Source organism: Arachis hypogaea, chromosome 1 (assembly GCF_003086295.3).
Source record: "Arachis hypogaea cultivar Tifrunner chromosome 1, arahy.Tifrunner.gnm2.J5K5, whole genome shotgun sequence".
In the NCBI taxonomy this organism is placed as follows: Eukaryota; Viridiplantae; Streptophyta; class Magnoliopsida; order Fabales; family Fabaceae; genus Arachis; species Arachis hypogaea.
The window spans coordinates 104,915,827-104,933,028 of record NC_092036.1 but is presented as its reverse complement, the minus strand read 5'-3'; the positions used below and the strand labels follow the sequence as shown (position 1 = coordinate 104,933,028).

General features: G+C 35.6%; 2 protein-coding genes and 1 pseudogene across 20 annotated transcripts; 2 read left to right on the top strand and 1 right to left on the bottom strand.

The window, feature by feature from the left end:
• Positions 1-1,016: 1,016 nt before the first annotated feature.
• Positions 1,017-4,067, bottom strand: LOC112765837 (uncharacterized; annotated as a pseudogene).
• Positions 3,775-10,781, top strand: LOC112706528 (uncharacterized). 2 transcript variants are annotated; one of them, XM_072201833.1, is made up of 7 exons: positions 3,775-4,125; positions 5,490-6,155; positions 7,088-7,152; positions 8,005-8,078; positions 9,199-10,033; positions 10,262-10,391; positions 10,550-10,781. In XM_072201833.1, exons 5-7 carry the CDS (start codon positions 9,665-9,667, stop codon positions 10,696-10,698), a joined length of 648 nt encoding a protein of 215 aa, XP_072057934.1. In that variant the 5' UTR covers positions 3,775-4,125; positions 5,490-6,155; positions 7,088-7,152; positions 8,005-8,078; positions 9,199-9,664; the 3' UTR covers positions 10,699-10,781. The 2 variants fall into 2 exon arrangements, with proteins under 2 accessions (XP_072057934.1, XP_072057933.1); XM_072201832.1 differs by lacking the exon at positions 3,775-4,125 and having other exon boundaries at positions 5,738-6,155; positions 7,088-8,078; positions 9,153-10,033.
• Positions 10,782-10,857: 76 nt separating this feature from the next.
• Positions 10,858-16,554, top strand: LOC112765750 (uncharacterized). 18 transcript variants are annotated; one of them, XM_072201836.1, is made up of 14 exons: positions 10,964-11,105; positions 11,245-11,303; positions 11,602-11,677; positions 12,123-12,205; positions 12,297-12,362; positions 12,464-12,581; positions 14,006-14,103; positions 14,292-14,357; positions 14,873-14,941; positions 15,020-15,124; positions 15,245-15,368; positions 15,535-15,593; positions 15,675-15,769; positions 15,901-16,554. In XM_072201836.1, exons 6-11 carry the CDS (start codon positions 12,518-12,520, stop codon positions 15,356-15,358), a joined length of 516 nt encoding a protein of 171 aa, XP_072057937.1. In that variant the 5' UTR covers positions 10,964-11,105; positions 11,245-11,303; positions 11,602-11,677; positions 12,123-12,205; positions 12,297-12,362; positions 12,464-12,517; the 3' UTR covers positions 15,359-15,368; positions 15,535-15,593; positions 15,675-15,769; positions 15,901-16,554. The 18 variants fall into 18 exon arrangements, with proteins under 18 accessions (XP_072057950.1, XP_072057956.1, XP_072057953.1 ...); XM_072201840.1 differs by having other exon boundaries at positions 12,118-12,205; XM_072201837.1 differs by having other exon boundaries at positions 11,245-11,322.
• Positions 16,555-17,202: the final 648 nt, after the last annotated feature.

The following is a 17,202-nucleotide window of genomic DNA, read 5'->3' as shown; positions in this document are numbered from 1 at the left end:
TAATTCTAATATATTTGTATATTATTATCTAATTTAATAACCAAATGTGCCACATGACATTCTCTTATTCAAATTGAGAAAAAATATTCCTTCTAAAATTAATAAATTTTCTTCTTAAATTCTCTCATCTATCTTTCTCCCTTTTTCTATTTCTCTCTACTCTTCCCACTCTATATATATTTGTAATTTATATTTTATATTAGTAATTTGACAAATCAAAATGTGTCATGGGATATTTTTTATTATAATTAAAATATTTTTTTTTTCAAAATTAACAAATCTTCTCTCTCAGTCTTCATCTTTATCTTTCTCTCTCTTTTCTCTCATTCTCTATTTTTTCTATCTTTTTGTTCTACAAAAATAAAATTAACAAAATAATATAATTCAAATAAAAAATATTATTATTATATACATATTTTTTTAGTTTTTTTGTTTAGTTTTAAATTTTCACTGTTTATCTTTTTAATCTATATTTTTATTTTTCTTCTTTCAAATATTTATTAAATATAATTTAAAAAGTATGCTAATTTTATAATTAAAAGTTAAAATCAAGATTCAATTGTTTAAATAAAATTAATTTTGAGTTAATTTTATAACTATCAATATAATTTTTTTCATTCTAATATCTAATTATATTCATATATATATATATATATATATATATATATATATATATATATATATAGAGAGAGAGAGAGAGAGAGAGAGAGAGAGAAAAATATATTATTTTTAAATAGCAAGCATAAAAATTAATTATTTCTATTTGTGTAACAAACTTAACACTTAATCAAAAGTATACAAATTAAATCGTTTTAAATTTGAGATAACGAATATTAAAATTAATTATTAGTAATAAATCAAACCCTTTCACATGAAAATAATAACTAAAAATCTTATTATTTAATTTTTTATCTACGAAAATCCTGATCTTTTTAATCAAAGAGACTTTTGTCCCTTACAATTTTTTTATAAAAGTAGTTTAATTTTATAAATTTTTTGTACTATAATCTATAATATTAGAACAAAACCAATATAATTTTAAAATATTTATATTCTCGTAAGTAGTTACGGGTAAAACTACTAGTTGCTACTATGATTGCCGCCACTTGCATATTTGATAGCTGCATTTGCATTTTCCCCTGTGATGTGGAGCATGGTACCAATGGTGGGCCACACAAGCCTTCATTTTTGAGGAATGAGCTTCTTGGGAACCCCGAAAATGTTGAGGGAATCTGGCCTTCAAGATTGTTGCTAGAAAGATTCACTACATGGAGGCTTGTGAGTTTTCCCAGTGATGAAGGAACCTTGCCTTGTAGCTGATTGAAAGAAAGATTTAGTCTTTCTAGCTTCATAAGGTTTCCAAGTGAAGATGGAATCTCACCGGTGAAGCGATTTTTACTCAAGTCTAAGATCACTTGCAATTCAGCAAGATCCCCTATCTCTTCTGGTATGGAACCTGTCAAGAAATTCTCTGAGAGCCTGAGCTCATAAAGCTTGCTGCATTGCCGAATCATTGAGGGGATGCGGCCGGAGAGACTATTGCTTTGTAAGTCTAGAACATTGAGGCAAGTGAGATTTCGATGGCTTCATTTGATTCATGTAGCCGACCCCACTTAGTGGGACAAGGCTTTGTTGTTATTGTTGTGGGATTTCCCGAGAGATTGTTGTGATGGAGAGAGAGCTTAAGCAAATTTGAGCATTTACCAAGCTCAGAAAGCACCCTGCCATTGAAGTTGTTGTATGAGAGATCTAGCTCACCAAGTGTTTGTAAGATTGCCGACCACGGAGGTAGTTGGCCAGTGAACCTGTTATTACTCAGGAGCATGTGTTCGATTTTGTGAGAGTTCGAGAGTTGAGGTGACACGTCTCCTGTTAAGTTGTTGAATGACAAATCGAGGAAGTTAAGCTCAGTAAGGTAGGAAAACTCTGAAGGAATGGCTCCGGTGAGATTATTGTATGCGAGCCGGAGACGGCTGAGGTTTTGGGAATTGCCTAATGTAGAAGGAATGGGACCTGAGAAGCTGTTGTTAGTCAAGTCCAGAATAGTTAGAGAATTTGAGCCAGTGAGAGGAGAGAAACTTCCACTGAACCTGTTGTGGGAAAAATTTATGGTTTTGAGGTTCTTGAGAGCAAGAAGTGAACGAGGGAGAGGTCCTTCAAAGGAGTTGTTGTAAAGGGTAATTTTGAAGAGTTCTGAAAGATAACCGAACGTGGGTGATATCGAACTGGACAAGCTGTTATCTGCTAATGCTAATATCTGAGGACTCTTACAGTACCCCATGCTTGGAGGGATTGGACCAGACAAATCATTCTGCCTCAGATGAAGAACTACCAAGTCCTTAAGCTTGCCTATAGTTTCTGGAATCGGCCCAGTAAAGTGGTTTCCAAAGAAGTCGATTTCCCTTAAGCTTGTGCAGTTTGTTAACTCTCTCGGTATGGTTCCAGACATCTGGTTATCATAGAGGTAAATGGTGTTCAATCTGTGAAGCCTTCCGATCTCCACTGGGATTGTACCTGGGAAAGAGTTACCAAACAGGAAAAGGCCTTCCAAGCTAGTAATATTTCCGATTTCCGGAGGTAAAGATCCAACAAAGCTGTTGTTGTTGAGAACAAGATCAGTGAGGTTCTGCAGCATGTCAAGGTTGGATGGAAGCTCTCCTTCAAAGCTATTGTCAGAAAGATCCAACTGTTGGATTGAGGAACAGTCGAGTAGCTCCAAGGGGAATTTTCCATACAGCATGTTTTGAGACAAGAAAAGCTGCTCAAGCTTTGAAGAACCTTTGAGGCAGAAGTTGCTTGGAATGCTACCGGTGAAAGCATTATCAGACAGAACCAGGGACACGAGATTCTGTAATTTGGTATTGAGGAGTGGTATTGGTCCCGAAAGGTTGTTTTCGGACAAGTCTAATGTCTGCAGCTGGGTTAGACTGTTGAGCTCAGAAGGAATTTCTCCATTGAGTTTGTTTCCAAGCAAATTCAGGTATGTCAAGTTGGAAAGATGACTCAGGGTTTTAGGAATTGACCCAGAGAGAGTATTGTTGGCAACATTCAAAATTTTGAATGATTTAAGAGAGCCTATAGAGGAGGGAATGTTCCCATCAAGCATGTTGTTTGATGCTGCAAAGTTTTCGAGCATTTCGCAGCCTTGAATATCTTCAGGTATGGTGCCACTAAAGCTGTTACTTTGCAAATCAAGAGAAACCAGATTCTTCAATTCACCAATCCCGAATGGTATGCTACCATTCAAGTTGCAGTAGCCTAATCCCAACACTGTCAACTTTGTTTTTTTTTTTATTTTTTGGTTTCCCACGGTATCCCCCAACCCGGCAGGTCAAAGACTAATCCGCCGCGGTACTGAGCTCCATTTAAGGGTTTGCCGCTGGCCAATGAGTTGCTGCATGCACAAGGCGGGATTCGACCCCAACACTTATTTAAGTGGACTAGTGAGCTAACCACTAGACCAACCCAACTTGGTTCTGTCAACTTTGTTAACAATACTAGACAGTGGAAAGCCCATACGAAAAACAAAAAAAGCCCATTTTTGTGACAAAATTACCCATTTGTCATAACAGTAAATATTTAAAATTTACGTATATTATTAGCATTGAAGTAATCCTTCATTATTGCTTCAGAGGATGTTTATCACTATAATCAACAATGACATGTGTCACTTCTCTATTCGCTGGTCAACCACTAGGCACCTTTAGACACCACATCCATAGCTACCAGAGAACTGACCTATATATATATATACACATAAGTATTATTGTCTTTCCATATAAATAAAAATTATTCTCTCCTCCTGCTCCTGATCACTATCAGTCACCACCGCCGTCCGCCATCTCCTACCCCCTCACCGCTGGCAATGCCAAGCTCCCACCCTCTCCTCGCGTGCCTGAGTCTCATCGGTCATCCTGTGGAGAAGAAGCAGAAGATCATCGTCGCGCCTAGCCAGTCGAAGAGAATATCGCTGTCGTTGCCTGACCCACCCGAGGAGAACATCATCGTCGCCTCCTGACCCATCCGAGGCAGCAGCATCGCTTTAGAGCCTCTGAGCGTCTCTGCATCTTTGCCTCTATGCCTCGTCACCGATCTTCGTCGTCCGCTCAGCTGCTCTTCCTCCCGGTAAGTTATGTGAACTACTATTTAAATTCATTCAGTTGTGGTTTTAGGGTTCATCTATCATATTATCTTTGTGATTTTAATTTATTTTGAAAAATTTGTTAATTATTATAGTATTGTTCTTATTTATGTGATTTATGTTAATTATAATTTTAGGGGTGTGCATGGTCCGACCCGAAGACCTGACCCACCCCGAACATTTTAGAGCCTAATTTGGTATGATTTTACCGGATCTAAGGTCGGGTAAGAGTTCTCAAAAGTAGACCCGATCATTATTTCAGGTCGGGTCGGGCCATAGCTCGATCATCCGAACCCGGCCCGGTGGCCCGGTCCTCATACACAAATTAAGACTATTCTTATGATGAATTTAAGTATTGTAAACTTTAATATTTTGTGTTATTAGTCATTATAAGACTATAAGTTAATGTTTTATGTTTAAAATGCATAAGATTTTAGACTAATATATAATATTGTGTTATTTGTATTGATTTAAATATTTGGTGTTATTAGACAATATTAATATTGATTGTGGTTATGTTTTAATTTTAGAGAAGGGTTGGTTCTTGTTATATTTTTCTAAGTGAATTTTACCATGTCAAATAATGGTTGGAGTCTTGGAAATTTGGATATTTTTACATATTAACTTACAAGAAGGTATCAAGGTAATGTAATGTTAACGGTCCAGTTTTCATCCGATTTTTACCTGGTGGCCCAAAAGTGTGTAGATTTTATCGGATCTAGGGTTGGGTTCGAGTCTAACAAATAAGTCCTGTATATATTTCGTGTCGGGTCTAGGTCACTTCAAACCCGGTTTCACCCAGCCATGAATACTCCTAATAATTTATATTTCTGATTTCTGATTCTGATTATTCTTGATTTTTATTTTGTTAATTATAATTTATATTTTTAATTTCTGATTTTGATTATTTTCTGATTTTAATTCTGTTAATTATAATTTATATTAGTTATTAATTTGTATATTTGTATATTCAAATAGGAGCTTGCACAAATATTGAATTGAAGCTTAATATTTTTAACTCAAAATTATACAAACCTTTTTTAATCCCATGTGATTTTTTTCCCTTCTCTTTCTAAAACATTAACCTTATACTACGAAATTAAACCTACATTATTAATTTAGTATATTATATATATGATAGTATAGCTAAATTTAAAAAAAAAATTAATAATCAATAATTTCAAATCTCCTCGTACATTTTTGTTCTTTGCTTATACATTGTTATGCTAATACTTTGACTCAACTCAAAATATTTGGTGACCACATGATGGTTTCTTAATAATAAATAGAACTATTTTTATAACGTCCTCTTCTTCAAATTGAATTATCGTGACAAATTCATTTTCAGGACCATTTTTCTTGATCAACACAATGTTCTGAAAATTAAAGGGGACCGGCCAGCCGAACGATTTAACCGCGAACCGACAATAATAATAGTTTGGTTAAATAAGTGAAACCGTTGTATAAAAAACCGGTGAAAAATCGTTGAAGCAGACAAGAATCAGTCGGTTGGACCGAACCGAAACCTGCCCGGTTTACACAAAAACGGAAGCAGCTTCGTTTCTTTCTCCCTTTCCCCCTTTCTTTCTTTCGTTCAGAAAGAAATCAAGCAACCCCAGCCAAAAAACCCTAGCACTGTAAGCCTACACCACCGCCGCAAGGAGTGGCATACTGCCGCGTCCGTCGCACTCAAAGTTCGCCATCCGTCCGTCTATCTAGCTTCCCTCGTGATCCAAGTCTTCAACTCCTGTTCGCTGTCACCGATCACGGCTGCTTCCTCGAGCTCGGCGTCCGTCGTTTTTGTCTGCTTAGCCGCGCTTCCGTCGCCGTTTGTTTGCCGTTCACGTTCGCGTCTCCGTTCGTGTTCTTCGCCGTTCACTGTTCGCGTTCACTCGCTGTTCACCGTTCGAGTTTGCATTCGTGTTCGTCTGGAAGCCACGTTAATCTGCTTCAAACACTGCGACCAACCCGCGCGCTCTACCTAGCCGTCGAACTGCTCTCTTTTGTCGCAGCCGTGAGTTCCGTAAACCCGCCACTATACTCACACAACACCAACACCAATATTCTGCTTCAAACTCTGCAACTTCTGATTTCTATTACGATAAGTAACTATTTGATTTGGTAGTGGTTTGGATTATTTCATAGACTGAATTAAAGTTACAATAGTTATGTTCTCTTCTCTATCACATTGATATTAAGCTTTGAATTCTCTTATTTTATTTTAATTTTACCGCACTCACATTGGTTCTGCTGCTGTTTTGTGGTTTGTGATTTTTTTGGGTAGTGATATGCTGCGGGTGATGTCTTGTTTTGTGTTTCTGTTTTGTGACTTAATAATGCCCAGATTGTGACTGCCCTGTTCTTGCTGTCCTTTGAATGCTGCAAATAGAAGGAATGGATCCTATCAATTGTTTAAAAAAATTGATGGGGTAAAGTGTGATCTTTAACCCTTCATTCATCTCTCTCGTATTTATTTTTGGTCCCACTTACAAAATTAATGGTGAGAGATCACATTTTACTCCCTCAATTGTTAAAAAAAATTGAGAGGAGAAAATAGACTGATTCTGCCATGTAATAAAGAACCTTAGAATATGTGTAGATTGTCTTGCTGAATAATCACTTAGTTAATTTTTTTTGTTGTTAAAAAAATCATCACTGAACTTTGAATTTGTTATTTTTTTGATCATTTAAATTGAAAAAGTATTTTATATTAGTGACTAATTTAGGATATATTTTTGCTTTATTAGTTATGTCTAAGAATTGATACCTGATTTATTAATATGTTTGTGAAAGCATGCATTTTAATTTTTAATTTTATTTTTATAATTTTATATTTTTATTTAATTATGACCAGTCAATTGGAATCAGTAACAATAGATGAGAATAAATGGTATAATAATAAGGTTGAACAAAAACGAGTATTAAATGATAGGATAATCATTTCAGATGCAACATTGTTCGGTGGGAGAAAGATTAAACTGTTTGAAGTATCAAAGGAGAACAACCAAGAAGTTGAAAGACAGAAAAGGTGTTTTCAGACTTCTCTAAGACTACTATCACCAGAATTCTTCCTACAAGGTCTCTTTGTTTTTGAGAAGAATGTCAGAGGAAGAAGGTAGTGGTTTTCATATATGACTAGTATGACGCTGACTTAAAAGATGTTTGGGTTCGGAATTGGAAAAGTTTCAAGGGTTATGTGAAATAGATTTTAAGTGGTTTGTTAAGTTTGTATGAACAGATGGAGATTTTTCATGGAGATATAAGTTGAGAAAGTAGGTATAAGTTTGTAAAATGTGGTGATAGAGTGCTGCTTACAGGAGTGGAGGAAAATTTTTTCTTTGATTTCCCGAAGTACAAAAATGTTATCATTAAGAAGGAGATGGTTTGGTTACGTAAAGTTATTACGTTCATCAAATCTTTAATTTAAACGTGCATATTAACTTACCACTCTAAAAAATTGAAGAACATTTTACATTCTGTTGGAGGTTTCCCAAGATTTGATGAACGTAATAACTTTACGTAACCAAACCATCTCCTTCAATGATAATATTTTTGTGCTTAGTAGAATCAGAGAAAAAATTTTCCTCCACTCCTGTAATCAGTATTCTATCACCACATTTTACATACTTATACCTATTTTCTCAGCTTATATCTCCATAATACATCTCTATCTGCGCATACAAACTTGACAAATTACTTAAAATGTGTTTCATATAAACTTTGAAATTTTTTCAATCTCGAACTCAAACATAAGTCAGCATCATAATGGTTATATATGAAAACCACTACTTCCTCCTTTCCAACATTCTTCTCAAAAATAAAGAGGCCTTGTAAGAAAAATTCTGGTGACAGTCTTAGAGGAGTCTGAAAACACCTTCTCTGTTGAACATACGCCAAGATTGCTGCTGTTCTTGAATATCTTGAAACTTCCGTTGAGGTATTGCTCTCCTCCACCGCTTCAAAGCAATAAAAAGTCAATACTAGAATTAATCACTGCAGCTATATGTACTATAAGAAAGTCAAAGTTAGGTTCTCAACATCTCTAGTTTCTCACCCATCTTCTTTGATTGGTGTGCTTTCATCAAATTGGTTAAATTGGTCTGTTCATATTGCTTTTATCGCAAACGGTGCCGCTTAATGTAGGACCATAACTTGAATGAATTAAATTGGCTGATTAGTTTCATACCTATACGGCTATACCACAACCATTATTGGTGTCAATGATGGCTGGTCTGAGTGGTGACCAGAATTTCAAAATATAAACTTTTATTTTCTTAGTCAATTAATTTTGAGTCTAAATATTGAATTAAAAAAAAAACTACGATTTTACTAAAGAGATGAGAGAAGAGAATAGGGTACAGGCATGGTAGTTGAGAGCTGAAGGAGACAATGGTGGTGGTGATAGAGCAGCGTGATACTCTAGATCGAAATGCGAATCCATTCAACACTGCCGCTTTTGATGGTTTTGAAACTGCGAGTGACACGGACCTTGGCAGTGATGCTGAAGGCGAGCATGGCAGAGCTAGCTGCTGTCAAGAACGATCAACCGCTGCCGAAGTTGCAACACCAGCATGCGGAGCTGGAGCATGGAGCATGGAGCATGGTGTTCTCCGAGTAATGATCTCTCCATCGATGAGGAATTGAATCTGGTTGGGTTTCGAAATTTCATCTTTTGGGAAATTTTTGCATTTTTTCGACAACTTTCTCCTTTGATCATAATTTTTTTAGTAATGATCATTTTTTTTTATTTTCATTTTCTAGTGCTTTCAATTGGTTTGTCAAAATAATTTATAATCAAACTTTTGACAGAAAGGAAACTAAGCAATGTTTTATAAACTGCACTAAAAATTTGAAGCAGTGAAGTCTTGATGTTGATTGTGGCATTTAAAACATGCATATGCATTTAAGTCCAAAAACACAAACACGATGCTTTTTGATGATGAAGAGAATGATTGAATGGTGATGCCTTATTTTGGATACCTTGCCTCACTTTGGATACCTTTTGGCTCAGAATAAAGTTTTATCTCAACAATTAAATGCAATTACTCAATACATAGGAGGAATGCAAGAAAATTCCTATGCTGTGAGTAATGGACTATCTCAAAGTGAAGGAATGGATTATGGATACTCCTCCATAGAGCAAGTAAATTACATTGATAAGCATCACAATGACCCCTTTTCCAAGACCTATAATTCTGAATAGAGAAATCATCCAAATTTTGGGTGAGAAAATCATAATCAAAAACCCAATAATTTCAACAATAACCATCAACAGAACCAGTTCCAACCTCAACATAATACCTTCAACCCCCATCAACAAAACAACCACCAACAACAATCACCATCCTTCACTCAACCATCTCAAGACTCCCAAAGGCTTACCAACCTTGAACTTGCACTAGAAAAACTCTCCCAAAGCACACACACAACCCAACAAGACTCACAGAGGCTTTTTAACCTTGAATTAGCCTTGGAAAAACTTTCACAAAAACCACCTCTTTCACCAGGAATCAAGAAGCTTCAATGAGAAATTTGGAGATACAAATGGGCCAACTTGCTCAAAGAATGGAAAAATCCACAAATTTTTTTTCCAGTGATACAATCCCAAACCCACAGGAAGAATGCAAGGCTATTTATTTGAGAAATGGAAAGGTAGTAAGAGAAGAGAAGGAAGAAACCAAGGAGTCCAGTGACAAACAAGGGAAAGAAGCAACAGAGGACATCATTCAGCAAGAGGAGCATGTGACTCCCACCATACTTTTTGTAGATAGAAAGTATGAGGAGGCATTATTCCAGTATGAACTTGCCCTACAAGTTGCACTTAACATGTCTTCATCGGTGGAAGTACGTTTGATCTGCCATGCAAATCGTGCTGCATGCTATCAGAAACTGGTATGCTGTTCTTTTATCCTGTTAATTAGAATTGCATTTGTTATCCCGTGACCTCTTGCACAAAGTAAGAGTAAATATTAGGTAAAATTTGGTCAACTAAGTTGATGTTACTTTTTAGGCTATTTACTAATTTGACATAAACTAATTTATGTCCCTGCTAAATTTGAAGGTGATTGAGTTTAGACTTTAGAACCTGATTTTCTGTTGACTTCTGCCAAATATATCCAGGGAAAATATGACAGCACAGTTAAAGAATGCACACAAGCATTAGAACTGAACCCTGCATACATTATTAAAGCATTGGCAAGAAGAGGAGAAGCCCATGACAAGCTTGAGCATTTTGAAGAGGCCATTGCTGGTGAGTTCAAATTTTATATTGGGGCTTAGTATACTTGCCTCCCTTCAGGAAGTGAATGTTTTTACTGATGACATTCAATTTTTTACTAATTTTCTGCTTAATTCTAAATTGACTTTTTCCATTTCTCTATTTTTTTTTTCCTTGACAATAATTGGCAGATATGAAAAGGATCTTAGAAATTGATCCGTCAAATGATCAAGCCAGGAAGGGTATTTGCCGACTTGAGCCGCTTGCTGCAGAAAAGCGGGAAAAGATGAAGGAAGAAATGATGGACAAGTTTTTTGTTGTCTTTATCTTTGTTTTCTAATTATATTTGTGCAGAATAGTTCACGGGCATGCTTTCCGTAAATTACCTGTTATTTGTTGTCCAATATGATGCCCTTTTCTCTCTCTCTTTCTGCTAGAAAACTAACATGCAAATTCGCCTTGTCTAAAGGAGAAAGAGGGAGAGGAGGAGGAGGGGGGGGGGGGGGGAAGAAAATGCACTTTCTAGTTTCTAATAGGTGCATAACAATAAAATACTCTCATATGGGATAACATAAGTACATAACTAAGGAAATGGAAATTGTTAACATTACTAACCGAGTTAGATCCCTTACTGCATCGGGCCATTGTTTCTACATTTTGCTGTTCCAGATCTTTGAGGTATAGGCGGAATGAAGGTTTTGACTAAGTCGTTTTATTCTCTCCTGTCTTGATCTTCCAAGGCTTTAGGTTCATTTTCCCCCACTCTTTGTTATTATTATTATTTGGCTAAAACTTTTTGATATTTGTTTATTTTTGCTATGATTACCGAAATATTGATATGGACAAGATCCCTAGTTACATTGAATCAAAGTTTTTGCCATTTCAGAGAGAAGGTGTATGGTATGTAGACGTTTGCTAACTTTTTCACCAGCAGACCATTTTTTGGTATATTTTTTCTGTCTTGGTAATCAGCTCTTATATTATGCTCTCATTTATGTTTTAGTTATTTGTTTTCAGGTTTATTTTGCTTCCACTGAGGTTTGTCTGTTTTAATCATATGTCAGCATTTGCTATTTTATTTTTATTATTTCTGAGGGGCAGAGCACAATGAATAGAGGAATTAATCTATATCTATATGTTATTATGGTGGAAACCCATGAAATTTGATAAAGTACTTCATCTTTTGCTAATAAATCATGCTCATAGGAGTGATTTCCCCTTTTTTTGTCAAAAAACAATTCAGGTTTGGTTGTATATGAATCATACTATCTGAAGAATCTCAGGAAAAGAGGACTATTGCAACTCTTCCGGTTACAAAGGTAACAAGCTTCAAAGCTACAATTACATGCTTGCTTCTGGTATACTTGCCTTTAAAGTATCCATCTGTCTATCAAGCATAGAGATTTGTGGGAAAAATTTGGAGAGAATTAAAAAGTATTTAAACAAATAAGCAAACAAACAAATGGGAGTCTGGTGTCATATGTAAAACCTTTTAGAGAGCTAAGATGATATTCTTTTAATTTTACTTTCCTTTTAAATAAATAAATAACCAGCTTCAAGCACATGCAGAATCGTGTGCAAGTACTCGAGTAATGTGAACCCATGTTTCCCTCTTCCCAATGTGAGAGTCCGGTGTCGTGTAAAATAGTTTTACTTATTATCATTCATGTTTGACTTTCTTGTTCATTTAGTTGTAATAGTCACCTGCTAGCTGCTGAGTAATCTTTCTTGATCTAATTCTCTCATGCTTTGTTTCAAGTGAAGACTAAAAATGTCAGAAAGCTCAATATTCAATATTGCTTAGTGGAACTCCTGCCTTATTCCGACCAATAGAACTGTTCAAGCAGGTATTCCTTTTGTCTGATTATATGTAATACCTTGTATATGTTCGACATTGGTGGAGACATTTGAGGATATCTTTGTAATTGTGTTTGACAGATGGAAGCTTTGTATCCTGATGCATATAAGAGTGTTCATTAATATGGTAACCGAAATTGCAAGGATGTAAGTCGTCTCTTCTTTACTAATGAGATTCTTCAAAGCAGCCAGTTTTCTTTTATTGATGGATGTTTATTCTAACTTTCAATTTTTCATTTCTCTTCTAGGGAGTTTTTGGAGTTTATCAAGGGGTAAGTAATCATGAAGAATTACACAATTTGATGAAGGTGACAGTGATGATACGAAGGCTTAAAAAAGTTGTTCTTTCTCAACTTCCTGTAAATTGTAGGCAACAAGTGCGCTCGTTTATCTCCATCTCTTCTATCCAATCTGCAGTGCACTCTTTTGCTATTGTTTGTTTCAATCAATGAGCATTCACAGCATGCTCATGAAACTTGGAACCTTTTTTTTTTGTTGATCCTCAGGTCTAGGGATGTCAATGGGGCGGGGCGGGGGATGCCTCCCTGCTCCCCGTCCTCGCCCCCAGAATTAATCCCCATCCCCGCCCGATCCCCGTCATGGGGGGATAATTGTCCCCATCCCCATTCCCCGCGTTCCCCGTATTCCCCGCAGGGCCCCATTCCCCATCCCCTTATGTTTAACATTCATGTTAGTAAAAAATATCAAAAAAATAAAAAACAAACTAGAAAATACTATTACAAACACAAACATATCTTATCCAAGATTATAAGTCCACAAATACAACATAGTAAATTATAGTCCATAAAATAAAATCTTAAAATACAATTTCCATTCTAAAAAAAAAAATAAGATATAATCTTTAACATCAAGTGGAAACTGGAGAGAGTTGGGGCTGTGGGAGAGAACAGCGTATAGTGCTGTGGGAGTTTTGGAGTTTGAACAAAGTGGAGATGGAAGAGAATTGGGACTGGGAATAGAGAGTAGATGGCGCAGCAAACAACACAGTGAGTAGGGAAGATTGAATAATAGGGTTAGGGTTTTTTAATTGGTGAAATTACTAAAAAACCCCTATGTTAGAAATAAAGTAAGGTTATTTAAGAAATTTCAAACATTCGGGGAATTATCGAGGATGGGGCGGGGATCCCCGCTCGGGTCCTCACGCCTGTCTCGGGAGAATTTTGCTCCCCATCCCCATCCCCACGGGGAAAATTCCCCACAATCGGGCCCCATTCGGGGCGGTCCCTGCGGGGATCCCCGCCTCCTGGGGATTTTTGACACCCCTACTCAGGTCTTTTTAGACTTAGCTGACAAGGACATGAAGCAAACTAATGCTTTATTCCGTGAAGTAATTCAACATATTTGTTTTGCATCTATATCTTGAGACTAGTATAGCATCATGCAGTTCTTGTTATTTGTGTTTGAGCTAGTTATAGAATACAATTCCTATTTTGTTGACAATATGCTTATTTTGGGCATATAATTTTTTTTTTTTGTATTTTCTCGACTGTGGATGTCATTTATTTGAACTATGTGATTGTTATTTAGATTATGAGTAATTTTCTAAAACTTCCACTTCTGAAAACGGTTCAAAAAATTTCTCACCACTCTTCACTGGTAATGTTGTGGTAAGTTTTCTACTTTTCTTTCTAAAATTTGGTTATTTGACTTGGAAATGGTAATATGTACTCTCCATTTTCAGTTTGAGTCTTGGTAAAATCTAACCAATATTAGTTTCTTTTTTCTTTTTTTTTTATTTTTATTTTTATTTTTTATTTTTTATACTGCAGTTGGAGGTGGTAAAACCGTAAAAGCCAAAATTAAGTCTGTCAAATCAAAAGATGAGGGTGAATCTCTTAAGTTTACTCATAAGAATCTGATTGACAAGGTTTGCACAGCTCTGAACATAATGTTGACTTGTACAATTTGTTTGGAAGTTTTTCTTATTACCTAGAACTATGATAGGTTTATAGTTTCTACTGCAACATTTTCTCAGGCCTTGGCCTATATGCGAGTAGTTTAAATCATTTTGACTGGTATATGATCAAAACTGAGTTATGATATATTCGATTCCAGATATGTACTGATTCTGCAGATGCCAAGATTCCTGCTGTTCTTGAATATCTTGGAACTTTCATTGAGGTATTGCTCTCCTCGACCGCTTCAAAGCAATAAAAAGCCAATACTAAGAATTAATGACTGCAGCTATATGTACTATAAGAAAGTCAAGTTAGGTTCTCAACTTCTCGAGTTTCACACCCATCTTTGATTGGTGTGCTTGCATCAATGTTGGTTAAATTGGTCTTTTCATATTTCTTTTATCGCAAACGGTGCCCCTTAACGTAGGACCATAACTTGAATGAATTAAATTGGCTGATTAGTGTAGTGAAAATGTCAGCATATGGCTTTTTCCTACATATACCACAACTATTATTGGTGTCAATGTTGGCTGGTCTGAGTGGTGACCATACACACGAATGGTAAACTAGATCATATTTTATTTCTTATATTTCATCCATCCTCCTGTTGCCCCCAAATAATTGTGTATGCTTAGTTTGAATGTTTGATTTCTTCAATTTTTTTTCTCTTGCTTCCATCTTGATGCTTCGTTTGGGCTATTGGTGGTTATCACATGTAATATGTTGTGATCACGGCAGGCAGGTTTTAAGTTTCTTATATTTGCGCACCATCAGCCAATGATAGATGCGATACATGAGTGCCTTCTTGTAAGACCAGTTCAATTTTACTCATTTTTTTTAACTTGGAAATTATAAACACTTACAAAAACTGTTGAAAATTTCCAGGGGAAAAAAGTGGGTTGCATCCGGATTGATGGAGGTAGACCTGCTGCATCAAGGCAACAATTGGTTACAGATTTCCGGGAAGAGGACTCTATCAAGGTAGCTGTGGTATGGTTATATTTTGTCGGTGTATTTCTTCCATGTTTTTCCAGGAAAAGTATCTTTTCTGTTGCATTGGTTAATATTTTTGCTTGAGATAATGATTTCATGTGACATGTTATCATGCAGCCATCCATTAATGCTGGAGGAGTTGGATTAACTTTAACTGCTGCAAGCAGTTATATTTGCAGAACTATCTTGGACTCCTGGTTACCTATTTCAGGCCGAAGATCGTGCTCATAGAATTGGCAAGGTATTCTCACACTCGTTAAGTAGAAGAAGGGAGTTGTTACTAGTTGCATGACAACATTAAGAAAACAAATAATCTCAAATGAGAAGAACTCTCATGTCTAAATTTTTGAGTTGCAAAGACAACATGTGCTCTTATGGTTCTTTGACTAGTTAGTTCTTGTTTACAGGTCTCTCCGGTAAATATATATTACTTGCTGGCAAATGATACGGTTGATGACATCATATGGTAAGTGCTGTCATTTCTGCAGTCTGTCGCTGCTTGGTATAGTGTTGACTTAACATTTATTGTGCATTGATGATCTTCTAGATTTTTACATCTTAGGGATGTGGTGCAATTCAAACTGGATAATTTGGGGCTGGTACATCTCTACATCGTCTTGGAACTATCATATGTAACATATGGTAAAATAAACTGGTGGTTCTATTCTGGTTTATATTTATATTTTGTCAAGATTTATACTCAAGTAGTATTTGAGAGTTACTTTTTGATGTTTTTGAGAAACCATTCTGAATTTTAGTTATTGAAAAATCAGATGTTAGATGGCCATGAGAACACTTTAGCTGTGTCAAATAATCAGCCATTGAGTAGCCCTGCAAAGCATACTACTATTGAGCATAGCCCTTTAAGGCAGAGAACTCTTGACCAGTTTGTCAGAAGATGTGATAACGCGGATAGGTCGGAACATCAGCCTGACCCGAAACGGCCCTGTTAGTCATGACTTGTGAGATACGCAAGATGGATTTCCATTTTCTCAGATACGTGGCCAGTGGCAAGTGAATCGGAACTTAAATGTTAATTTTTACATGCTGAAGTTTCCCTGTAGTATTAACCACGTGTGCTTACATGGGGAATTCACCTATGATGACACAAATGCCTTTTGAAGCTGAAATCCATTGTACAACAAATAATAGATTTTGAGTAGAACTGACTACACTAAATTATGTTGCTTGTGTTGGAGATAATGGTTTGGTTATGTGAAAATATGTATTGGAAGAAAATGTAGATCAAGTCACCCATTAGATTTTAGGTTTTCACTTGTTCTTAACTTTTTGCTCCCTTATGTTTTGTTTTAGTGTGGGGCACTGTACAGAGTAGTACATCATCATATATGAATTAGACTTGTAAATTCCTTTACTCCATATGCTTGTATCATTTTATTTTGTAGAAATAATCATCTTTGAATGAATACACTCGTAGAATCAATCCCTCAATAGCACCCGAGTTAAAACTGACCATCATGTTAGCTTTTTTTTTTGGTGTCTACTTTTTTTTTTGGTGTCTTTTGTTTAGGAAAATGACCTATTTTGATAATGTTACTTTTCTCCCTAAATTCATACGAACATATATTGAAAAAATCATGTGAGGAGTGAGATAAAAAAAGTTAAAAATAACATTGTTATTTTCCTTCAATAATTTAGAAACTTGATTTGAATTTTTGGTAACCCGGACTAAGATTATTTTTCCTTCATCATTCGTATTATTTTCTTATTTCTTAGTCTAATCAATAATGTAATGAATGGATAATATTATAAATATGACTCCAATCAAAATTTTAAACTAAACTTTTTCAAAACAATCGTCGTTCTAACTTTAAGTGAAATTTCAAAATGTTCCTTTTCTTGACTCATGATTTTGGAAATTGCTTAGAAATAATGTGTACTATTAGTTCAATTAATTATTTAACGAGAAAAATAAATTTTTTTCTTAAATTGTTGAAAATGTTAAAAATTCTATTAAGTTTTATTTTGTTTCAATTTTAATTCTGAAGTATACCTCTGTTAAATTTTTTTAAGTTTACAAATTCAGCAACAATGCATGATATATATCTGATCTT